The sequence below is a fragment of the Myodes glareolus genome, chromosome X, assembly GCF_982192425.1.
Source record: "Myodes glareolus chromosome X, mMyoGla1.1, whole genome shotgun sequence".
NCBI classification, from domain to species: domain Eukaryota; kingdom Metazoa; phylum Chordata; class Mammalia; order Rodentia; family Cricetidae; genus Myodes; species Myodes glareolus.
The window spans coordinates 69,381,027-69,402,015 of record NC_142053.1 but is presented as its reverse complement, the minus strand read 5'-3'; the positions used below and the strand labels follow the sequence as shown (position 1 = coordinate 69,402,015).

The window sequence follows — 20,989 nt, the reverse complement described above, 5'->3', positions numbered from 1 at the left end:
TTTTTCCATAGATTGCAGAGTACTTTCTCACACAAAAATGACTAGAATGTAGAGGTGAAATATGACTTGAATCTGTCTATAAAAAAGAATGTCACAACAGTGCTGGTAAATGTGATATATAGACTCACTTTAGGCAAAGATGGACATGTCTTTGATCTATATCTATACATCTATATCTATCTACCTATCTGTCTGAGTATGATTGAAGATATTATTTTGTATTAAGTCTAAACATAATAGTGGTAACTATAAGAATTAAAGAAATAGAACAAATATAGGGTGGTGTTATATTTTGTTGATTGTATTTATATAGAGAGAAATACTAGTTGTAATGTTCTAAATAGAAATACTGTGACTCTTCATTTGAATAGAAGTTTAGGCAGAAATCATAATGACATATTTATTATCATAGAGAAAATTTTAATGTAATTTATTAAAGAATGTTACATATAGAAGTCATGACTAGATTTTTACTAGACTTATATATTATGTATTAGAAGATCATAATGTATGAAAGAATGATATGATAAATCATATTTTTATTTTCACTTAACTTTCAGACTGTATGCTGAGGAACCTGAAGAAATGAATATCAGTTCTGAGGATCACTTCCATTCTCGAAACCATGCAAATCATATTCTCTGTAAAATGGAAAACTATTTGAAAGAGAAAAAATTGTGTGATGTGCTCCTTATTGCTGGACCTCTCAAGATTCCAGCTCACCGGTAAATATTATAATGTAGACAGAACATGCAAAGAATGCAAGTATGAATGAGATGGAAACTGTAGACTTATTGCAAATTATATGGTGGAGAAATCATTTTTACTTTGAAATATTGAAAAATTATTATTATTTGTCCAACATCTAAAAGAGCCATAATTGGAGATTTCATGATGCAAACAAAATACCAAAACCTCTGAAAAGATCAGTCTACTTAATGGCCCTTTTTAACTTTAGTAAAATTTAATTAATTTAATAGCAAATAAAATTTAACAAATTTAATACAAAATATTGTGATATAGTTTATATTTTTTTGAGACAGACTCTTATTATGTATCACAGTCTAGCCTGGAGACTGCTATGCCAGACCAAGCTGACCTAGAACTCAAAGAATCTGCCTGGCTCTGCCTCCCTGGAGTTAATGGCATTTGCAACCATGCATGGCAATTTTGAACATTTTATGGAACAAGCAGACTGACAAGTTTCACAAACTTATTGAAAACATTGTATGATTATTCGTGATGCTGTTGACTGATATAAGTATTGATTTAACTTTTCTCATTCTAGATTGGTTCTCAGTGCTGTGTCTGACTATTTTGCTGCAATGTTTACCAATGATGTGCTTGAAGCAAGACAAGAAGAGGTCAAGATGGAAGGAGTAGATCCAAATGCACTTAATTCTTTGGTGCAGTATGCTTATACAGGTAAGCTCTCATTGAGAATTAACTAACAGTAACTTTACATTGTACATCATGCATTATAGTTATTTGTGTTCTACAAGAATGGAAATATACCATTTAGCAGTTAAACAACATTCTAAAATTGGAAAATTTAAAAAGACAAAATAATGAATTAATCACCATAATGTAAAATATAATGAATGTGCTGTTAAATATTGTTACCATGAAAGTAGAGGGATATTTTAACATAAAATGGAAGATTGTGTCTTATATAGGTTAAAAGTATGGAGTAATTTATCTATATTAATTTTAATTATGTGTATTTGGTGGGGAGGCTATGTGCATCTGATTGTAATTGCCATTGGGGAAAAAAGAGATTATTGGATCATGGAGCTGGAGTAAAGGGCATTTGTAAATTCTTGAACATGAATAATTAATCAAAAAGTTCGAACAGTTATAAATATAGATATAGCATCCATCTGATCACAATAGAGTAAAGACAGAAATCAATAAAATAAACATAGAAACTATACAAACACATGAGCATTTACCATCATATTATTAAATAATTAATGTATCAACACAGACATCAAAAAGGAAATTAAAATATACCTACTTTCAAAGGAAAATGTAAACATAGCATATTAGAACCAGTGGGATAAAATGAAAGCAGCTTAAATAGCAAAAATTTATAACTATAAGTGTTTACATTAAAATATTAGAGACATCTCAAACAACTTAGTGAACAATATAGGCATCACAATGATTTAATTTCATTATTAGTAATCATAAATCAAAAATTAAGATCAGGGCTTACATAAAATAGATAAGAATAACACAGAAGAAAGGATCAATAAAACAAAGAGTTCGGTCTTTTAAAATAAACAAGTTTAATAAGATTAGAAAGGAAAGGGAAAACATCACAGGAGAGACCAATCAAACTCAGAGAATTATTAGAATGTAATTTGAAAATAAATATTTCAATAAATTGAAAAATCTAAAAGAAATGGATAAATTGTAAGCACACATGAATTACTAAAATCAAGTTGAGTTAATGTAAAAAAATACTTTAATAAATCTAAAAAATTAATGAAATTCTCAAAGTCATTTAAAGGCTCCAAAAATATGATTTAAATAGTTCAATCCCAACTGCATTCACCATTGAATTTTACCAGACATTTAAAGAATGACTAATATCAATACTTTTTGTGTAATTCCACAAAATAGAAATAAAAAGAATGTTACCAAACTCATTTTATAAAAAGAGTGCTACACAAATAAATACCAAAACTGAATACACAACAAAAATACAGTTATAGGTCAAACTCCAGGGTGGACATGGATGAAGACAGTCTTGATAATATTTCAAGTTCAACAACACATAAAAATGTCAATTGCCATTATCAAGTTGAAGCAAAGGAAGAATATGAGCATACAAAAATGTGTCTGCAAGTGATATAATAGTTATTGTTAGTCATAATTATAAAGAATGAAAAATCAAAATATCTATAACCTAAAGAAAAATATATATTAGTTAGATAGATAATACAAACTGTTTATAGGCAAGGAAACATGAAGGAAACACTGATAGATTCTCCAATTGGAATGAATTTTTAAATGCCATGCTAGTTGAAGGAAAACTACCATAAAGATTATTTATTATAGGATTCCATAGTTGCAAGAGTATAAGAGAAGTCAGCAGTTTAAAAATATAGGATGTGATTATACTTTCCTTTTTTTAAGATACTAGTGATTCTCCCCTTTTAAGACCCCAGTTTAAAAAATAATGCAATAAATATGTAGATTTACTACACACCTTGGAAAATATTTTATAGTTCCAAATAAATATAACAAATGACAATATATTATATTCTTAATGATTGTGAAATGATTAATATAATATCAAAATGTAAGCTATTAAGTTGATAAGAAAATACTAACTTACAATTCTTTATAATATTCACTATTCGTTTGCTGAACTGATTTTGTTTAATCTTGTCTGACAGCCTTTTTCCTTCTTTATTTGTATGTTCACAAAGATTCTTTTGTATTTCTGTCTTAACCATATTCCTAAAGAAGCTACTGAACAAAAAAGACATAGATGTCCTATAAAGGCCAACAAAAATGTAGCCTAAAATATCTGTGTCTTATTTTATGTGATATATAGTTGTTCTTTACTAATTCAAACCATTTAGGTGTGCTACAACTGAGAGAAGACACCATTGAAAATTTGCTGGCTGCAGCATGTCTCTTACAACTGACTCAAGTCATTGATGTCTGCTGCAATTTCCTCATAAAGCAACTTCATCCTTCAAACTGCCTAGGGATTCGCTCATTTGGAGATGCCCAGGGCTGTGTGGAGCTCCAGAATGTGGCACATAAGTACACCATGGTAAAATCATTCGTTTCAAACTAACTAATTGTAATAATATATACTTTCTCTGATGAAACCGAAAGCCTACAAAAACTTACATAATTTTCAGGTAACTTGTACATAATCAATAATTTAAAATTTTTTTCAGATGAATGATACTCAAAATTTTACTTTAGAAATAAAGTTTTACTAAATCTCTAAACTACAGAGAATTAAAATACTGTTTATTCTAAATTGAACAACTCTGTATTTCTAATTGAATATACAGTATTGAAAACATTACCTGCATAACTTTTTCAATAACTAGCAACATATTTTGTAAAATTGGATAAATTACGGTTTTTATTAAAATTATATATTATTCTATTTTAAAAAGTAAATACAACTCAGTTTATAGATTATTTGTTTAGCATGCACAATGTAGTTGGTATAATTCCCAGGACTTTATAAATTGGGCATGGTGTTTAATATCTGCAGTCTAGCCTGGTTGCTAGAGGTAGGAGCATCAGGAGTTCAAGGTGATTCTCATTTTCATAAAGAATCTCAGATCTGCCAAGAACACATGAGACTGTTTCCAAAAAGGAGCAGAATAAAAGAAAAGTGTAAATGCCAACAGCTCATCGAGATTAGTAACTCAAATGATTTTATTGAATTGGCTTTAAGTGTTAGAAAAACCTTGTAGTTTGGAGAAAACAATTTTCATTTCACTCATTGAACTTTAAAAATTCCTCTTAACTCTACCAAGTTATAATGAATCAAGTGATTATCAGTAGATAATACTTATTTACAATTTGTACAGAGTAAAACCATCTTTATTTATTTAGATAGCAATCAAATGAAATACAGAATATAAAGGGGAAGGGAAAACAGGACATTAGATATAAAACAAAATCTTTACTATGGTTACTAATACGTCTCTGATAAAAAGAAAACTAACTAACCCCTAAAGCAGTAGATTACAAGAGAGGTGGATAACTTTGAAACTTTATTAAAAGATAAATACTTTGAACAAATTAAATTGCTCCTGTCGTTTGAGTTTTTAGAGAAAGGTAATTTCATATTAATGAAAAATAGAGCACTAAGGGTAAAATTATTCAATACAAATAATAGATTGTAGGACAGATTCATACATACCTATATACATGCATACACACATACAGATATATATATATATATACATATATATGTATATGTGTATATGTATATATACACAAACACTTCTCTCAAACTCAACACGTAAAATATGAGTTGTCTATGTTTTGCATAAATTTTATTCTTTTTTCCCTACCCCTACCAGCTCACTGCTTAGAATTTGAAGTTTCAGATATAGTCTTGAAACAATACCAGAATGTGGAGAATCACATAACCACAGATTGATGTTGTACAATGTGTTATTTAGTCATGCTATTTATATTCCTGTGTCCTAAATATGGATACCATATAATCTAAAAGAACAGCAGTTATGTAGTTCAAAGGTTAATCCTACTATAAAAGCCAAACATGAAAACTTCCTGTTAAATTGCTTAAATTCTTGAAGTAAGTATTAATAGTTTCCTGTCTGGTATCTTACTCTTACAGACAAAATGCACTCTGATAAACAACTTGTATTATTTTTGCTGCTCAAAATGAACTTGCCTTCCTCTTTATATTGTGGTATCCAAACTGAGTGTCAAAGCAGGATGTCCATAAAAACGCAATAGAGCTTTGTCCCTTAACGCCCTTTTCAATAATATTCGCATCTATTTAGAATACAATAAAATTAGAAAAAGTACTTCTTATAATGTTTTTATAATTTTTTTTGATAGTATTTGAGTCCAAATAATTACTTTCTAAAAATACTGTTAGGCAAATTAGGTGTTCAGTTATTGGGGCTATGAAATATTATCAAAATATCTCTTACATTTTAAGAGACTGCAGCTTTGCTGGACCTAATAGCCAGTTAATAGTGCACCTTGAAGTCACTGCAGACTTAAAACTGTTCCATGTTATGTACTGCAATTGTCTGCTTAGCTTGATTTTAACAGAAAAAAAAGTGACAACCTTACTTCCTTTGGATTTCCCACATAATTAACTTTCACAGCCTAAGATAATCAATGCATACCTACAATTTGAAATCATATATTTTTTCTTGACACTGATATAGACTATTCTTGTGTACTGTTTGGTGAAAGCAGCAAATACAGAAGTTGAAAAACAACTTTTTGTTTAAAACAGTGGATTTTGGTTGATCAACAATGATGTTTGTTCCTTGAATAAGTCGGGATTAGTTGGAGCCAGTGACTTACTACCTTATAAAATTCTGTTAAAGGTTCCTGTAAGGTATGCCATTCCTTCTCCATGTGATATTTTTATGCAGTTCAATAAATACAAAGCAAATTCTTTATCAGTGACAGATTCAGAGACTCACGTATATAAACACAGAAGGATAGATACATATATAAGAACAGATTCAGAATCATACAACAAACAGAAGAGAATACACAGGGAGCATTAAGTAGAGAATTCAAATCTGGACTCACTCTTGGTTAAATGAATCCAAGGGTAAGTGTTTTTTTTTCTTAATGAGACACCAATGCATTATTGGTGACACATAGAGTTATTCACGAATGGACAAAAATGATAGTTGGGTTGATAGAATTAAAAAAAAAAAAAAACAGCTTGCCTGCCCTGATTTGGGTGGTTTTTATCCTCAGTCAGCTTCAGATGCATACTGCAAGTTAACACATAAAAGTCTCTATATCAGTCATATAAATAATCAGAATATAAGAAACAAAATATTTAATTTATAAATACTGCATGAAGTTAAGTACAAATCATAAATGGTTAACAAAAACATAAAGGAAAATTTTGCTGGAAGTTGCGTAAACAAAAAGGCATTAGGTTCAAAATACATTCAAAATAAAACCATTTAAAATGCTTACTTGTCTACAGTATGAAGTTCCACAGTGGCATCCACAGATGTTTGAAGATAATATATATACTTCTGTTTACAATAGTCTATATTGTTCATCATTTTTCAATACTCATTTGAAGCAATGACTCTGAAATGATAGCAATTGGACCACAAAGTAAATATATGCTTGTGTATTACATATCACATCAACATATCTTATGTCAACATATCTTATATCATATATATTACATTATAACATATCTTATGTTAACATAGCTTATGTTAACATAGCTTATATCAACATATCTTATTTAACTATCTTACTTTAACTCTCAATAGAGACATTTTAAATAAACTTCTCTATGATTAAATTTGGCATTGAGTAAGTTTTACACTCAGAAATACTCTCTCTTGTTTTTATTTAAGGAATAAATACAGTTTCAGAATTAACATCTGATGACCATGACAGTTAACCATACATTTAATTTTTTATTTTTTAAAATTTCATTTTACATTTCAACGACAGTTTTCTCTCTCTCCCTCCTCTCACCTCCCTTGTTTCATCCTCACCTCCTCCCAAAGGGCAAGACCTCCCATGGGGAGTCAACAAAATCTGGCACATAAAGTTGATGGAGGACCAAGACCCACCCTGTGTTAAGGCTTCATATGGCATGCCATCATAGGGAATGGGCTCTAACAAGCTAGCTCATGAACCAAGAATAGATAGATCCTAGTTCTACTGCCAGGGGCCCCTCAAATAAACCAATCTGCACAGCTATCTTCTATATGCAGAAGGCCTAGTTGAGTTCTAAAGTGTCTCCACAGTCATTGGTCTAGAGTTCATGAGTTCTCATGAGCTTGGTTCAGTTGTCTCTATAGATTTCCCCTTCATGATCTTAACCTCTTTTGCTCAAATATCCCCTCCTCCCTCTTTTCAACTGGATCCCTGGAGCTTGGCCTGGTGTTTGGTTAATTTTTGTAACAGTTCATTTTTTCTTAACATTTCTATAAATATTCTGTCCCCTACAAAAGATAGTTGTATAGTTGAGCAAAATAAAGTAAGCATGATTTCAGTTATTAATGTTAGAGTTCAGAATTTTGAATTCATATAGGAGATCAAACAATGTGTACTGCACATCTGTCATTAGAGTATATCCATCTCGTCATAAGATCCCATAGTGATTACTTACCACTTGCATAATTATTCATTACTGTATGAAACAACATTACAATAATATTTTATAAATGGGAGGAATGTTAGCCAGAGTGGTATGTGACAGGAAGAACATCAGTTTTGTCTCAACTGATTGCCTTAGTCACAAAAGGGTTCATTGTCTAAATAGGCATGCTGATTTAGGAATTTAAGCCATCAGCATTTCAACATGGAATTATCAGCCTTCTTTTTTACTTTATGCAAAATTTTGATACATATTATCCTTTGCTAATGATTAAACTAAAAGTATAAGTAATGTAATTATTTGATTTAGTTAAAACTTCAATTATTTACAATCTGTTTTAAGATTATAATAGCTTATTATACTTAAAAAAGATTGAAGCATTCAATTATATAAATATTTGAAATAACCAATATATTTAATATGTATTTAAGAACTAGAAATTATGGGTATGCTTTAATGAAAAATTGAAACATAGCTGCTTGTACTTTGATATTAGATTAAATATATATGGCAATTGCAAATGGAAACTTGAAATTACATACAGTAAAATGTGTGTTCTGATCTTTATGGAAGTTAACTAAATAAAATACATTACATTTTTATTTTATTAAACAGATTCTCAAAGATGTTGTATTTTTTTGTAGGAACATTTCATTGATATAGTAAAGAATCAAGAATTCCTTCTGCTTCCAGCTAATGAAATATCAAAACTTCTGTGTAGTGATGATATTAATGTGCCTGATGAAGAAACAATTTTCCATGCTCTTATGCAGTGGGTAGGTCATGATGTTCAGAGTAGGCAACGAGATCTGGCGAAGCTGCTTTCTTATATCAGACTGCCATTACTTTCACCACAGGTATGAAAATTTATTAAGCTAATATAAATTGGATTTCTAAATTACCGCTAGGCATCAGACCAGTCATTATCCATCCAGATTTACAAAGAATATCTAATAATGTGTATACGGGATTCACATCATAGAACAACATACTCTTTAATTGAAATTATTAATAATGGAGAAAAAGAATCATAGCTGAAAAAACATACAGATAATCCTAAACATCATAATATAAATCAGTTTCAGTTTCCTCCTTTGTCAGATAGCATTATAACAAACAAGGAAAATGATTGGGGCTCATTTCTTGATTCCATTCACCTTATAAGCAAAGTGACTAGTAATCAGGAGAGCAGCTTCAAGTAAGGGGCTTTAGGAGGAGTTAGATACAATATATTACCTACAAACATGGGCAAGTGTTTCCTGTAATTGTAATCAAGATCCTGTCCTTTCAGGTGCACTCATTATAATGGTATTCTCATTATGTATACTGAACTAAAGGATTACAGAAAAGACGATTCTAAAAATAAATGTCCTTAGTTAAGACCTAAGATTGGCTCATATGTTGTTCGGGGTTTTTGTTTGCATTCTTTTGTGTTTTTTTTGGGGGGGGGGCAGGGGGTTCTTTTTGTTTGTTTGTTTGTTTGATTGATTGATGATTGATTTTGTTTTTTTGAGATAGAGTCTCCTTGTAGATTTGGAGCCTGTCCCGGAACTATCTTTTGTAGACCAGGCTGACCTCGAACTCATAGAGATCTGCCTTCTCTGCTTCTTGAGTGCTAGGATTAAAGTTGTGCACCATGACTGCCCAGCATGTTGTTCAGTTGTTGGTTTTTTTTTTTCGTTAGACTTGTTTATTCAAGTATCCAAAAACACTCTTTCCACTTCCTCCCCTCCTCCCAATACCCTCCTGCTACCCCTACTCCCTCTCCTCCTCCCTCACCATTCCCAAGAGCAGTCAGGGTTTCCTGTCCCGTGGGGAATACAAGTTCCTCCCCCCTCCCTCCAGGTTCAGGAAGGTGAGCATCCAAACAGGCCAGGATCCCAAAAAGCCAGTCTGTGCAGACTAAACAAGACCCAGTGACATTGTCAATGGCTTCTCAGTCTTCATTTGGACCTTGGGGACTCAGTCAGCCCCCATGTCAGCCACATTCAGAGAATCCGGTTTGATCACATGCTTGTTCAGTCCCAGTCCAGCTGGCCTTGGTGAGCTCTCATTCAATCAGTCTCCTTGTTTCAGTGAGTGAACGCACCCTTTGAGGTCCTGACTTCCAGTGCTCAAATGTGGGTCTCTGTCTCTATCTCCATCCATCATCGGATGAAGGCCCCCTCTGATTTTGCTTTCCTTGCTCACGATCTCCCTCCCTCTGTTTCTCATTTGCTCCTAGGAAGTTAAGTCCAGTGTTCCAATATGTGTCTCTGTCTCTATCTCCCTCCATCACCATATGAAGGTTTTGTGGTGACATGCAAAATATTCATCAGTATGGATATGGGCCAAGGCCAGTTCAGGCACCCTCTCCTCTGCTGCCCAGAGTACAATCTGGGGACCTCTCCTTGGGCCTGGGAACCCCTCCAGAATCAAGTCTCTTGCAAACCCCAAAATGGCTCCCTTAGTTGAGATATAAACTTTCCTGCTCCCATAACCATCCTTCCTCCCCCCCCATTTCCCCAAGCCATCCCCAATCCTCCCCCTCTCCCCTCTCCCTAACAATCTGCCCTTACTTCCACCCTCCCACCCCCCATGTACACAAGTTTGCCTGGCAATCTTGCCTACTTCTAATATCCAGGAGGATAACTATATGATTTTCTTCAGGTTCACCTTCTTATTTAGCTTCTCTAGGATCACAAATTATAGACTCAAAGACCTTTAACTATGGCTAGAAAGCACTTATGAGTGAGTACATACCATATTCCTCTTTTTGGGTCTGGGTTACCTCACTCAGTAAAGCATTTTCTATTTCCATCCATTTGCATGCAAAATTCAAGATGTCATTTTTTTTTACCGCACAGTAAAACTCTAATGTGTATATGTTCCACACCTTTTTTTAACCATTCTTCTATTGAGGGGCACCTAGGTTGTTTCCATGTTCTGGCTATTACAAATAGTGCAGCTATGAACATAGTTGAACAAATACTTTTGTAGTATGATAGGGCATCTCTTGGGTATATTCCCAAGAGTGGAATTGCTGGGTCCTGAGGGAGGTTGACTCCCAGTTTCCTGAGAAACCGCCACACTAATTTCCACAGTGGCTGCACAAGTTTGCATTCCCACCAATAATGGATGAGTGTTCGCCTCACTCCACATCCTCTCCAGCATAGGCTATCATTGGTGTTTTTGAGTTTAGCTATTCTGACAGGTATAAGATGGTATCTCAAAGTGGTTTTGATTTGCATTTCCCTGATCACTAAGGAGGTTGAGCATTTCCTTAAGTGTCTTCTGGCCATTCGAAGTTCATCTGTTGTGAATTCTCTGTTCAGTTCAGTTCCCCATTTTTTAATTGGGTTAATTAGAGTTTTAGTGTCTAGTTTCTTGAGTTCTTTGTATATTTTGGAAATCAGTCCTTTATCTGATGAGGGGTTGGTGAAGATCTTCTCCCAGTCGGAAGGTAGCCTTTTTGTCTTACTGACAGTGTCCTTTGCTTTACAGAAGCTCAGTTTCAGTTGGTCCCATTTATTCATTGTTTCTCTTATTGTTTGCGCTACTGGGGTTCTACTTAGGAAGTGGCCTCCTGTGGCTATATCTTGTAGACTACTTCCCACTTTCTCTTCTATCAGGTTCAAAGTGGACAGATTAATGTTGATGTCTTTAATCCATTTGGACTTGAGTTTTGTGCATGGTGATAGATATGGATCTACTTTCATTCTTCTACAGGTTGACTTCCAGTTATGCCAGCACCATTTGTTAAAGATGCTTTCCTTCTTCCATTGTATACCTTTAGCTTCCTTGTCGAAAATTAGGTGTTCATAGGTTTGTGGGTTAATATCTGGGTCTTCTATTTGATTCCATAGGTCTACTTCTCTGTTCTTATGCCAATACCAAGCTGTTTTCAATACTGTAGCTTTATAATAGAGTTTGAAGTGAGGGATGGTAATGCCTCCAGAAGTTCCTTTATTGTATAAGTTTGTTTTGGCTATCCTGGGTTTTTTGTTTTGCCATATAAACTTGATTATTGTTCTCTCAAGGTCTGTGAAGAAGTTTGATGGGATTTTGATGGGGATTGCATTGAATCTATAGATTGCTTTTGGTAGAATTGCCGTTTTTACTATGTTGATTCTCCTAATCCAAGAGCAGGGGAGATCTTTTCATTTTCTGGTGTCCTCCTCAATTTCTTTCTTCAAAGACTTAAAGTTCTTGTCAAATAGGTCTTTCACTTCCTTGGTTAGAGTCATCCCAAGATATTTTATGCTATTTGTGGCTATCGTAAAAGGTGATGTTTCTCTGATTTCCCTCTCTGCTTCTTTATCCTTTGTTTATAGGAGGGCAACTGATTTTTTGGAGTTGATCTTTTATCCTGCCATATTTCTAAAGGTGTTTATCAGCTGTAGGAGTTCTTTGGTAGAGTTTTTGGGGTCGCTTATGTACACTAACATATCGTCAGCAAATAACGAATGTTTAACTTCATCCTTTCCAATTCGAATCCCCTTGATATCCTTATGTTGTCTTATTGCTATTGCTAGAACTTCAAGCACTATATTGAAGAGGTATGGAGAGAGTGGACAGCCTTGTCGTGTTCCTGATTTTAGCGGAAAGGCTTTGAGTTTCTCTCCATTCAATTTGATGTTAGCTGTCGTCTTGCTGTATATTGCTTTTATTATATTTAGGTATGATCCTTGTATCCCCAGTCTCTCCAACACCTTTATCATAAAGGGGTGTTGAATTTTGTCAAATGCTTTTTCAGCATCCAATGAAATGATCATATGGTTTTTTTTCTTTCAGTTTATTTATATGATGGATTACATTGATAGATTTGTGTATGTTGAACCAGCCCTGCATCTCTGGGATGAAGCCTACTTGATCATAATGGATAATTTTTCTAATGTGTTCTTGGATTCGGTTTGCCAGTATTTTATTTAGAATTTTCGTGTCAATGTTCATGAGTGAGATTGGCCTGTAATTCTCTTTCTTGGTTGTGTCTTTTTTCAGTTTTAACATGAATTTTTCCTCAAATGCAGTGCAAGTGTATTATTGCAACATTTGTGTTAATAACAATTTATCATTTGTAAACTGATCTTACAGTGTGATTCATACAATATAGAAAAGCACATTCCTCACATGAGTTTCACATTTATTGAGTCTCGCTAAAGTGCCCCAAAGCACTTACTGTAGAAAGAAAAGAGGTCTTGTAAAATTAATACAAAATTCATATCTTTTATAACATATTTCCTAATTAAATGTTAATATTGACAAATAAATGTTAATGCATTGATAATTTCTCTCTTAATTTTCATCTGTTACTTATTTGTATGTGATTGCATAAGCCATTATTATCAAACCAAACAATAGGACAAATGTATTTTCTAAGATGACTGTTATTCCCATTCAAATAAAGTGAAAAATGCTTGCTTGACATTATTTTTTATTTTTAAATTTATATACAATGCAAATAAGGTTTCCCTAATGACATTTCATTTATATGCATCTATTACAGTTTGTTGATATACAGCTTACTGTTACATCCCATGTCCTCCTTTTGCCTTCCTTTTATTCTCTTACAAATAAGCATGTCATGAAAGTAGAAGAAACACACACACACCAGAACACACACATATAACTATGATTAGATTATGTGCATGCATTGGAAAGGTGTTATTTGTGTTTCTGAATAGCTTATTTTGCTTAGAATATTCTTTAGTCCACTTGCTTAGCTTGCAGATAATATTGTCTAGTTCCTCTTTATGAAGCACTATTTTATTTCATACAGTCATATGTTGGTAGGCATCTATATTTATTGCATATCATAGATTTTTGAATAGTGTTGAAATAATCATGGCTGCACAGGTAACTATCTACATAGGATGCTGAATTATATTTCTTTGGAAATATTCCTCAGATTATGTAGCTAGATTATATAGTAGCTCTATTCTAGATTTTTGAGGAAACTTCTTGCTAGTTTCTTTTTACCACATTACTTTTGAGACAGCAGTGTTTAAGGATTTCTTTCTCCTTATATCATGCCAATATGTTACCCATTGAAGATTTTAAATTTTTGAGTTTTATATCTTTTTAAAATTTTTCTCTTAGAGGTATGTATTAATAGAGAATTTCAATGCATTCTTATTTTGTGTTATCCTGTTGGCTAAGGATGTTGAAACTTGTTTACATAAGCTAAATGGCCATTTGTGTTTTTTAATTTGAGGATTATCTGTTTTTTCAATTCATTTGTCCTTTTATTGATTGAATAAATTTGTAGTAGGAGGCCACTTGTTGTTTCCTGGCCACGCAGACTCTTGAAATAATCATAGAGAAACCATATTATTTGCAATACTGTGTGACCAATACCTTAAGCATATTTCTGGCTAACTCATATCTTAAATTAACCCATTTCCACTAATTTGTGTACTGTCAAAAGGCTGTGGCTTACCAGGTAATATTCCAGCATCTGTCTTGGCTGGGAAACATGGTTTCTCACTGATTCCACCTTCTTTCTCCCAGCATTCAGTTTAGTTTTCCCTGCCTAGCTAAGTTCTGCCTTGCACAGGCATAAGACAGTTTCTTTATTCATTAACCAATAAAAGCAACATATATACAGGACTTCCTACATCCGTATTTAATATTTAAATTTCAGAGTTTACTGTTGATTCTAGATATTAACCCTTTCTAAAATCACATTTATTTTTATTGTTTTAATTTCATTTTAAATTCCCACCACAGTTTTCCTACCCCCTTGCCTACCAACTGCCCAATTCCCATTCAATTTACGCAGTGGGTATGGGGACTACAATGGGGAATCAACAAAGTATGGCACATTAAGGTGGAACAGGACAAAGTCCCTCCCCCCTGTATTAAGGATGAGCATGCGGTTCCATTATCGAGAAGGGGCTCTAACAAGCTAGCTCATGCACCAGGGAGAGATTCTGTTCCTACTGCCAAGAGCCTTTCAGATACTACAATCTTCATCACTATCTCCCATATACTTGGAGGGCATAGTTTGGTCCCATGGAGGCTACACATCTGTAAGTATAGAGTTCATAAATTTCCACAAGCTTGAATCAGCTGTCTGTAGATTTCTCCATCATGATCTTGCTCATATATTCCCTCCTCCCTCTCTTTGATTGGATTTCTGGAGTTCACCATGATGCTTGGTTGTGGATCTCTGCATATGTTTCCACTGGTTACTGGATGAAAGCTCTATGATAATACTTGGGTTATTCACCAATATAATTACAGGGTCAGGTCAGATTGATCACACGCTGCTCTACTACTTCTTGCAGTCTTAACTTGGGTCATCCTTGCAGATTCTTGGGACTTTCCTAGCAGGAGGCCTCTCCTTAACTCCATAGTGACTCTCTATAAAGATATCTCTTTCATTGCTCTCCCACTCCATCCCTCTTCCCACTTGAGCATCCTGTTCCCTCATATTTTCATCTCTCATCTTTTTCTTTACCACACCCTTGCCCCCAGTTTAGCCAGGAGATCTCATTTAATCCCTCTTCCCAGGGCAATCCATGTGCCCCTCTTAGTGTCTTCCTTGTTACCTAGCTTCTCTGGCACTGTGGATTGTAGTCAGGTTATTCTTTGCTATACATCTAATATGCTAATATCCACTTATGAGTGAGTATATACTGTGTTTGACTTTCTGAGTCTGGGTTACCTCACTCAGGATTTCTTTTTCTAGTTCTATTCATTTGCCTGCAAATTTCACAATGTCACTTTTTTTTGCAGTTGAGTAGTGTTCAATTGTGTAAATGCACCATATTTTGTTTTCATTCATTCTTTTCATTCTTTTTTTCAGTTGAGTGCCATCTAGGTTGTTCTGAGGTTCTGGATATTACAAATAATGCTGATATGAACATTATTGAGCAAGTGTCCTTGTTGTATGATTGAGCACCCTTTGGTTATATGTCTAGTAATGGTATATCTGGGTCTAGAGATAGATTGATTCTCAATTTAATGAGAAACTGCTATAGTGATTTTCAAAGTGGCTGTACAAGTTTGCACTCCAACCAGTAGTGGAGGATTATTCCCCTGACTCTGCATTCTGTTAACTAATTAAAATATATAGTTGACAAAGAATTTTCTTGCATTCTCTAGAGGTTTGTTACATTTCTTTTTATGATGCTTTTTATTTATTTCATGTAATCTTGTTCTTCATCTGTAATCCCTTTAGAATTGATTGGTGCAATGTGAGAGGTATAAAATTTATATTTATTCTTAAGCATGCAGATATCTGATTTTCCTCCCTCCATCTGCTAAAGAGAAAATCTTTGCTACTGATAGTTTTTATCAAAAGTTAGGTGTTGGTGGAGGATTCTGTCCTACCTAATGCCATAGCTGTTCATTCCCAAAAATTAGACAGAGGCCTACATTAATTATAAACTGCTTGGCCTATAAGCTCTTGTTTCTTATTACATCATTTCTTACATCATTCTTATTTCTTACATCATTCATTAATCTATTATTCTTGTCTGTGTTAATCACATGACTTAGTACCTTTTGTCAGTGAGGCATTCTCATCTTGCTTCCTCTGTGTCTGGGTGATCACTACAAACTGAGCCTTTCCTCGTCCAAGAATTCTCCTCTTCTTATTTCCCACTTATACTTTCTGTCTGGCTACTGGTCAATTGGAATAGTGGCCAGTAAAAGTGACAAATCTTTACAGGTACAAGACCACTGTCCCTCAGCACTTCCCCCTTTTTTTCAAAACAAAAACTGAATCTAATCTCCTTTTTTTTGCTTTCTCCATGACCATTACCCATAACAACTTGGAACCAAAACTCTTAAAGAAAAAAAAGAGAGATAGAGAGAAGCATCCATAATTCATTTTTGGGAATGTGGTCATAGTTTTCTGCAATATTTCCTGCTGATTAGAGATGCTGATAATCTTATGGGGACCTAAAGAAAATTTAGAGTTATACGCAAGTCCTGACTGAAATATTTTGTGAGGCTTGATCATCTCAGCCAGCAGTCTTGAGGCTGTTCTGGATGTAGAACTCAGACATCTGGGCCATATGTCATTATTGGATATTTCTCAGTGGGTCTTCCATGATCACACCTGATTTTTCTAAACCCAGAATGAATCCACAGCCTCTCATTTTTTGTGGAAACAAAAACAAAACCTCTTCTTCAAAGTAACATATCTTTTTACTTAAATTTTGAAGTCAAGGCATTTTTCATAATTTATATGCCATGTTAATACTGCAGCATTTATAACCAAACATCTTTTCGCAGCTGTTGATTAATCCTCAGTCATCAAACAACTCAAAGACAGTACAATAGCATACAATACCCAGATTCTCTGTATATTTTCCATCATTGCATGGCTTTATTTTGAATTCTATTTCTTTTCTTTCTCTTTTTAATTTCTGTTTTTATGAGACAGGGTTTCTTTGTGTATCTTTGGTTGTCCTAGAATTCACTGTGGAGACCATGCTGTCCTTGAACTTACCAAGACCTGTCTGCCTCTGCCTCTCAAGTGCTGCGAGCTGCGATTAAAGGTGTGTGCCACCATTTCCTTTCTTCTCTCTCTCTCTCTCTCTCTCTCTCTCTCTCTCTCTCTCTCTCTCTCTCTCTCTCAAACTTATCCTTTTATTTTTCTCTCCCAAGCCTACCTACATATATTTTTAAACACACTGTAAACCATTTAGCGGTTGGTTTGGGTTGGTTTTGTCTGAATCTTTCTTTACTGTATATCTGTCCTTTTCTGACCACATGAGTCTTTAATTTGCTAAGTGGTATGGCTAGGATTAAAGCTGTAGATTTGACAACTGGTTCCACCCCATTCCTTAGCTTTCTGATAGCCTTGCTTCATTGTGAAGCTAGAACCATGTTTACTGCTACAACTGTATGGCACTTCAAGGTCCCTGGAACCACCAAGAAGCATGCTGTTGGCTATTCATATACACCATTTAAGTGTTTTGTGGTGGACCTCTTAAAAGAGCTGCAGCGATTTACAGCTAACCCTGAGTCAGAAAGCCTCTCTTAAATGAGATGCATTTTGCTCTAGCAAATGGAGCCCACACAAGAAAATGCTGTCACCAAAATTCCATGCTTAACTCTGTTCTGTTGTCTCGAATTACTTCCCAAGTTCTCTCAGGTTTGATGTGGATGTAGTTGTCCATATTGGCACCATTTGTTGGTGGAGGTTACTGTCCTGCCTGGTGCCACAGTCCTTCAGACCCAAAGAAACACACAGAGGCCTAAATTAATTATAAACTGGTTGGCCTATTAGCTCAGGCTTTCATACTAACTATCTCTTACATTATATATTAATCCATTATGCTTGTCTGTGTTAGCCACATGACTTGGTACCATATGTCAGTGAGGTCTTCTCATCTTGCTTCCTCTGTATCTAGGTGATAACTGCAGATTGAGTCTTTCTGCTTCCTAGAATTCTCCTGTTCTCATTGCCTTGCCTATACTTCCTGCCTGGTAGCCCCACCTATACTTCTTGCCTGGATACTGGCCAATTAGCATTTTATTAAAACAAACAAGTGACAAATCTTCACAGTGTACAAGATCATTGTCCCACAGCAGTTAGGATATAGGAATGTAGCTTTTTGTTTATTTCTCAGGTCTCTATGTTGTTACATTACTCTACCTCTCGGCCCACACCCCTCTCTCTCAGTGTGTGTGTCAATGTGCATGTGTGTGCTTTTGTGTATATATTTATGTGCCATAAACATGTTTATTTTTTAAATAATTTTATACTAAAATTTTTAATTGAATATTATTGTAACTTTAGCATTATTCTCACTTAAGATTTCTTTGGCTATTTGTACTAATTTTTGTATTTCTGTTTGCATTTTAGAATTATTCACTCTTTTTCTACATATGAATAATGCTATTGTCATTTTGTTTAGGATGGCATTAAATCTGTACATTGCTTTCATTAATGTAGCCTTTCAAATAGTGTCAATTACCTTCTTCATTCCTTTAGGGTTTTCCTGGTAGAATACATTGACCTCCAGTGTATTAAATAAATAAAATAATAGATTTATTCCTAGGTATTTTCTTTTTTGCAGCTATTATGATTGGAATGATTTCATCAGCACAACTGTCATTGTCATTTTAAAAATCTACTAATCATTGCATATCAATTTTTTATCTTGCTAATTTTTTTAGATTCCTCATTGCATCTAAGACTCGTAAATTTTAAAGCCTTTTATATATATAATCATAACGACATATAAATAATTAAAGTTATTTTTCTATTTGAATCAGAATTACCTGTTTGTCTTATTGATTTAGCTAGTTCAGTTTATTAAGTAGTAATGGAAAAAGTGGTCATGCTTGTCTAGTCTCTGCTTTTAAACTAAATGCTTTCAGTTTCTTACCATTTAATAACGATCCAAGTAATTTAGTTTCTCTCACAATCTTCTGCCTGTTTTATTGCTGTATATGTGTTTGTTTGTGTGTAAACGCACAAATTTTTGTGCCAGTACCATGCCAATGTTGTTACAGTGGTTCTATTGTACTATATGAAATTGGATATTGTGATACCTTAAGCAAGATATGGATTTTCCTTATATATTCTTAATTATTTTGAGGTGTGTTACTTTTAGTCATAATATCTTTAAGGCTGTTTATCCTGAAGGGGTGTTGAAGATCTCTGAAGGCTTTTGTTGTCACTATTGTTATAATATCTATTAAAATCATTTTGTGGGTTCTATTCCTGAATCTATTAATTTATTGTTTTACATATGTTGATATACATTTACTGTACCTTCTTCACATACTGAAAATGAAACATATTTAAAAAATATTGTTTGTCAGTTTTCATATATTATTCAAGACCAATTTAAAATATTTTATTGAGATAGTTTGTGTCTAATTTCTCTAGAAAAAAATGGTTTGAATTTTTATATTTTTTGTGTGTGTCCTCTGGTTTCAGGTTCAGGATAATGTTACCTTCTTTTGGTATGATTTTTGTAGAAGGCTTTTCTTTCTGCTTTATTGAATTTTCTGAGACATAGTTATGTTAATTCTTCTTTAAAGATCTGGTAGAATTCATCAGTGAAACATTCTAGCCTTTTTCTTTTTTGCTGGGTTACTTTGATAATGCTTGAACATTTTGGCTTGTTATTTTATACTATTATTATCACTTTTTATAACCTCTGAATTTAATCTTAGTAGTCTCTATCTGTCTAAGAATTTATTCCTTATCATATACTTTCCAGAAGCTTTTAAATAAACATTTTGAAAGTATTCACTAACAATTCTCTGGATTTAATCTGTTTCAAATGGGGTGTTTCTTTTTTCACCTATCATCTTGGTAAATTTGGCCCTTATATTAGTATATTTCATTGATTTTTGTTATGTTCTTCTGGTCTCCACTCCACTTTTTATGCAATAGTTTTTGTTAATTTTTTCCATCTATTGATGTTGAGTTTAGTTTGTTATTAATATTTTTATGGTGTCAAAGCATATTTTAAGTTGTTTGTATTTTCTGGGGTTTTTAAAAGCATTAATATCCTCTTAGAACTGCTTTTGCAATCTCATAGTTTCTAATGAGTCCTCTTGTCTATTAAATTATGAAATTTGATATTTTCATTGAGAATATATATATATGTATATATACATATATAATGACATAATATCAAGTGCCTTTTTTGATTTTTCAAGACAAGGTTTTTTTCAACAATAATGGCTAAAACATAACTACTCTCTATATTTCTTTCTCTATCTATCTATTTATATATAAATATATATATATATAAATGTTTCTCTCAAAATTCTAAATAAAGAACTGATAGTTGAAATTCAGATTTTGTAGAAAATTTCTATTTGTGTAAGCATAAGAAACTAGGTAAATTATTAGATTCTGTAATTCCCCCAGAACAACATCAAGATATTTTCTATAAACTTTTTAAAATCTGTTTTTAGACCCTATAATTAGGTTGAATAATATATATTTTAATCTGTACATCATATTTTTCAGGCGTGAAAAATCCTGGGAAGCACTTGTGTATACCAGACTATTAAATTTAGAGTTCTTTATTTAGATTTGATATTTTCCAACAGGCATTAGTTTAAACTTCTCTGTATTAGAATAAAGGGATGTGTCATACCTAATCATACAACTATTGTTCTCTGAACTTTAATAATGCTTTAAACTTAACATATGTCTTTGAAAATTTTCTAATATTG

At 33.3% G+C, this 20,989-nt stretch overlaps 1 protein-coding gene across 2 annotated transcripts in view; it reads left to right on the top strand.

The window, feature by feature from the left end:
• The window catches only part of Klhl4 (kelch like family member 4), an 84,987-nt gene that overhangs the window by 46,564 nt on the left and 17,434 nt on the right, over positions 1-20,989 (top strand). For both annotated transcript variants that reach the window (XM_048417960.3, XM_048417961.3), the window contains exons 2-5: positions 561-725; positions 1,289-1,425; positions 3,597-3,793; positions 8,491-8,703. In XM_048417960.3, the coding sequence (XP_048273917.2) occupies positions 561-725; positions 1,289-1,425; positions 3,597-3,793; positions 8,491-8,703 (712 nt within the window). The remainder of the gene's footprint in view (positions 1-560; positions 726-1,288; positions 1,426-3,596; positions 3,794-8,490; positions 8,704-20,989) is intronic.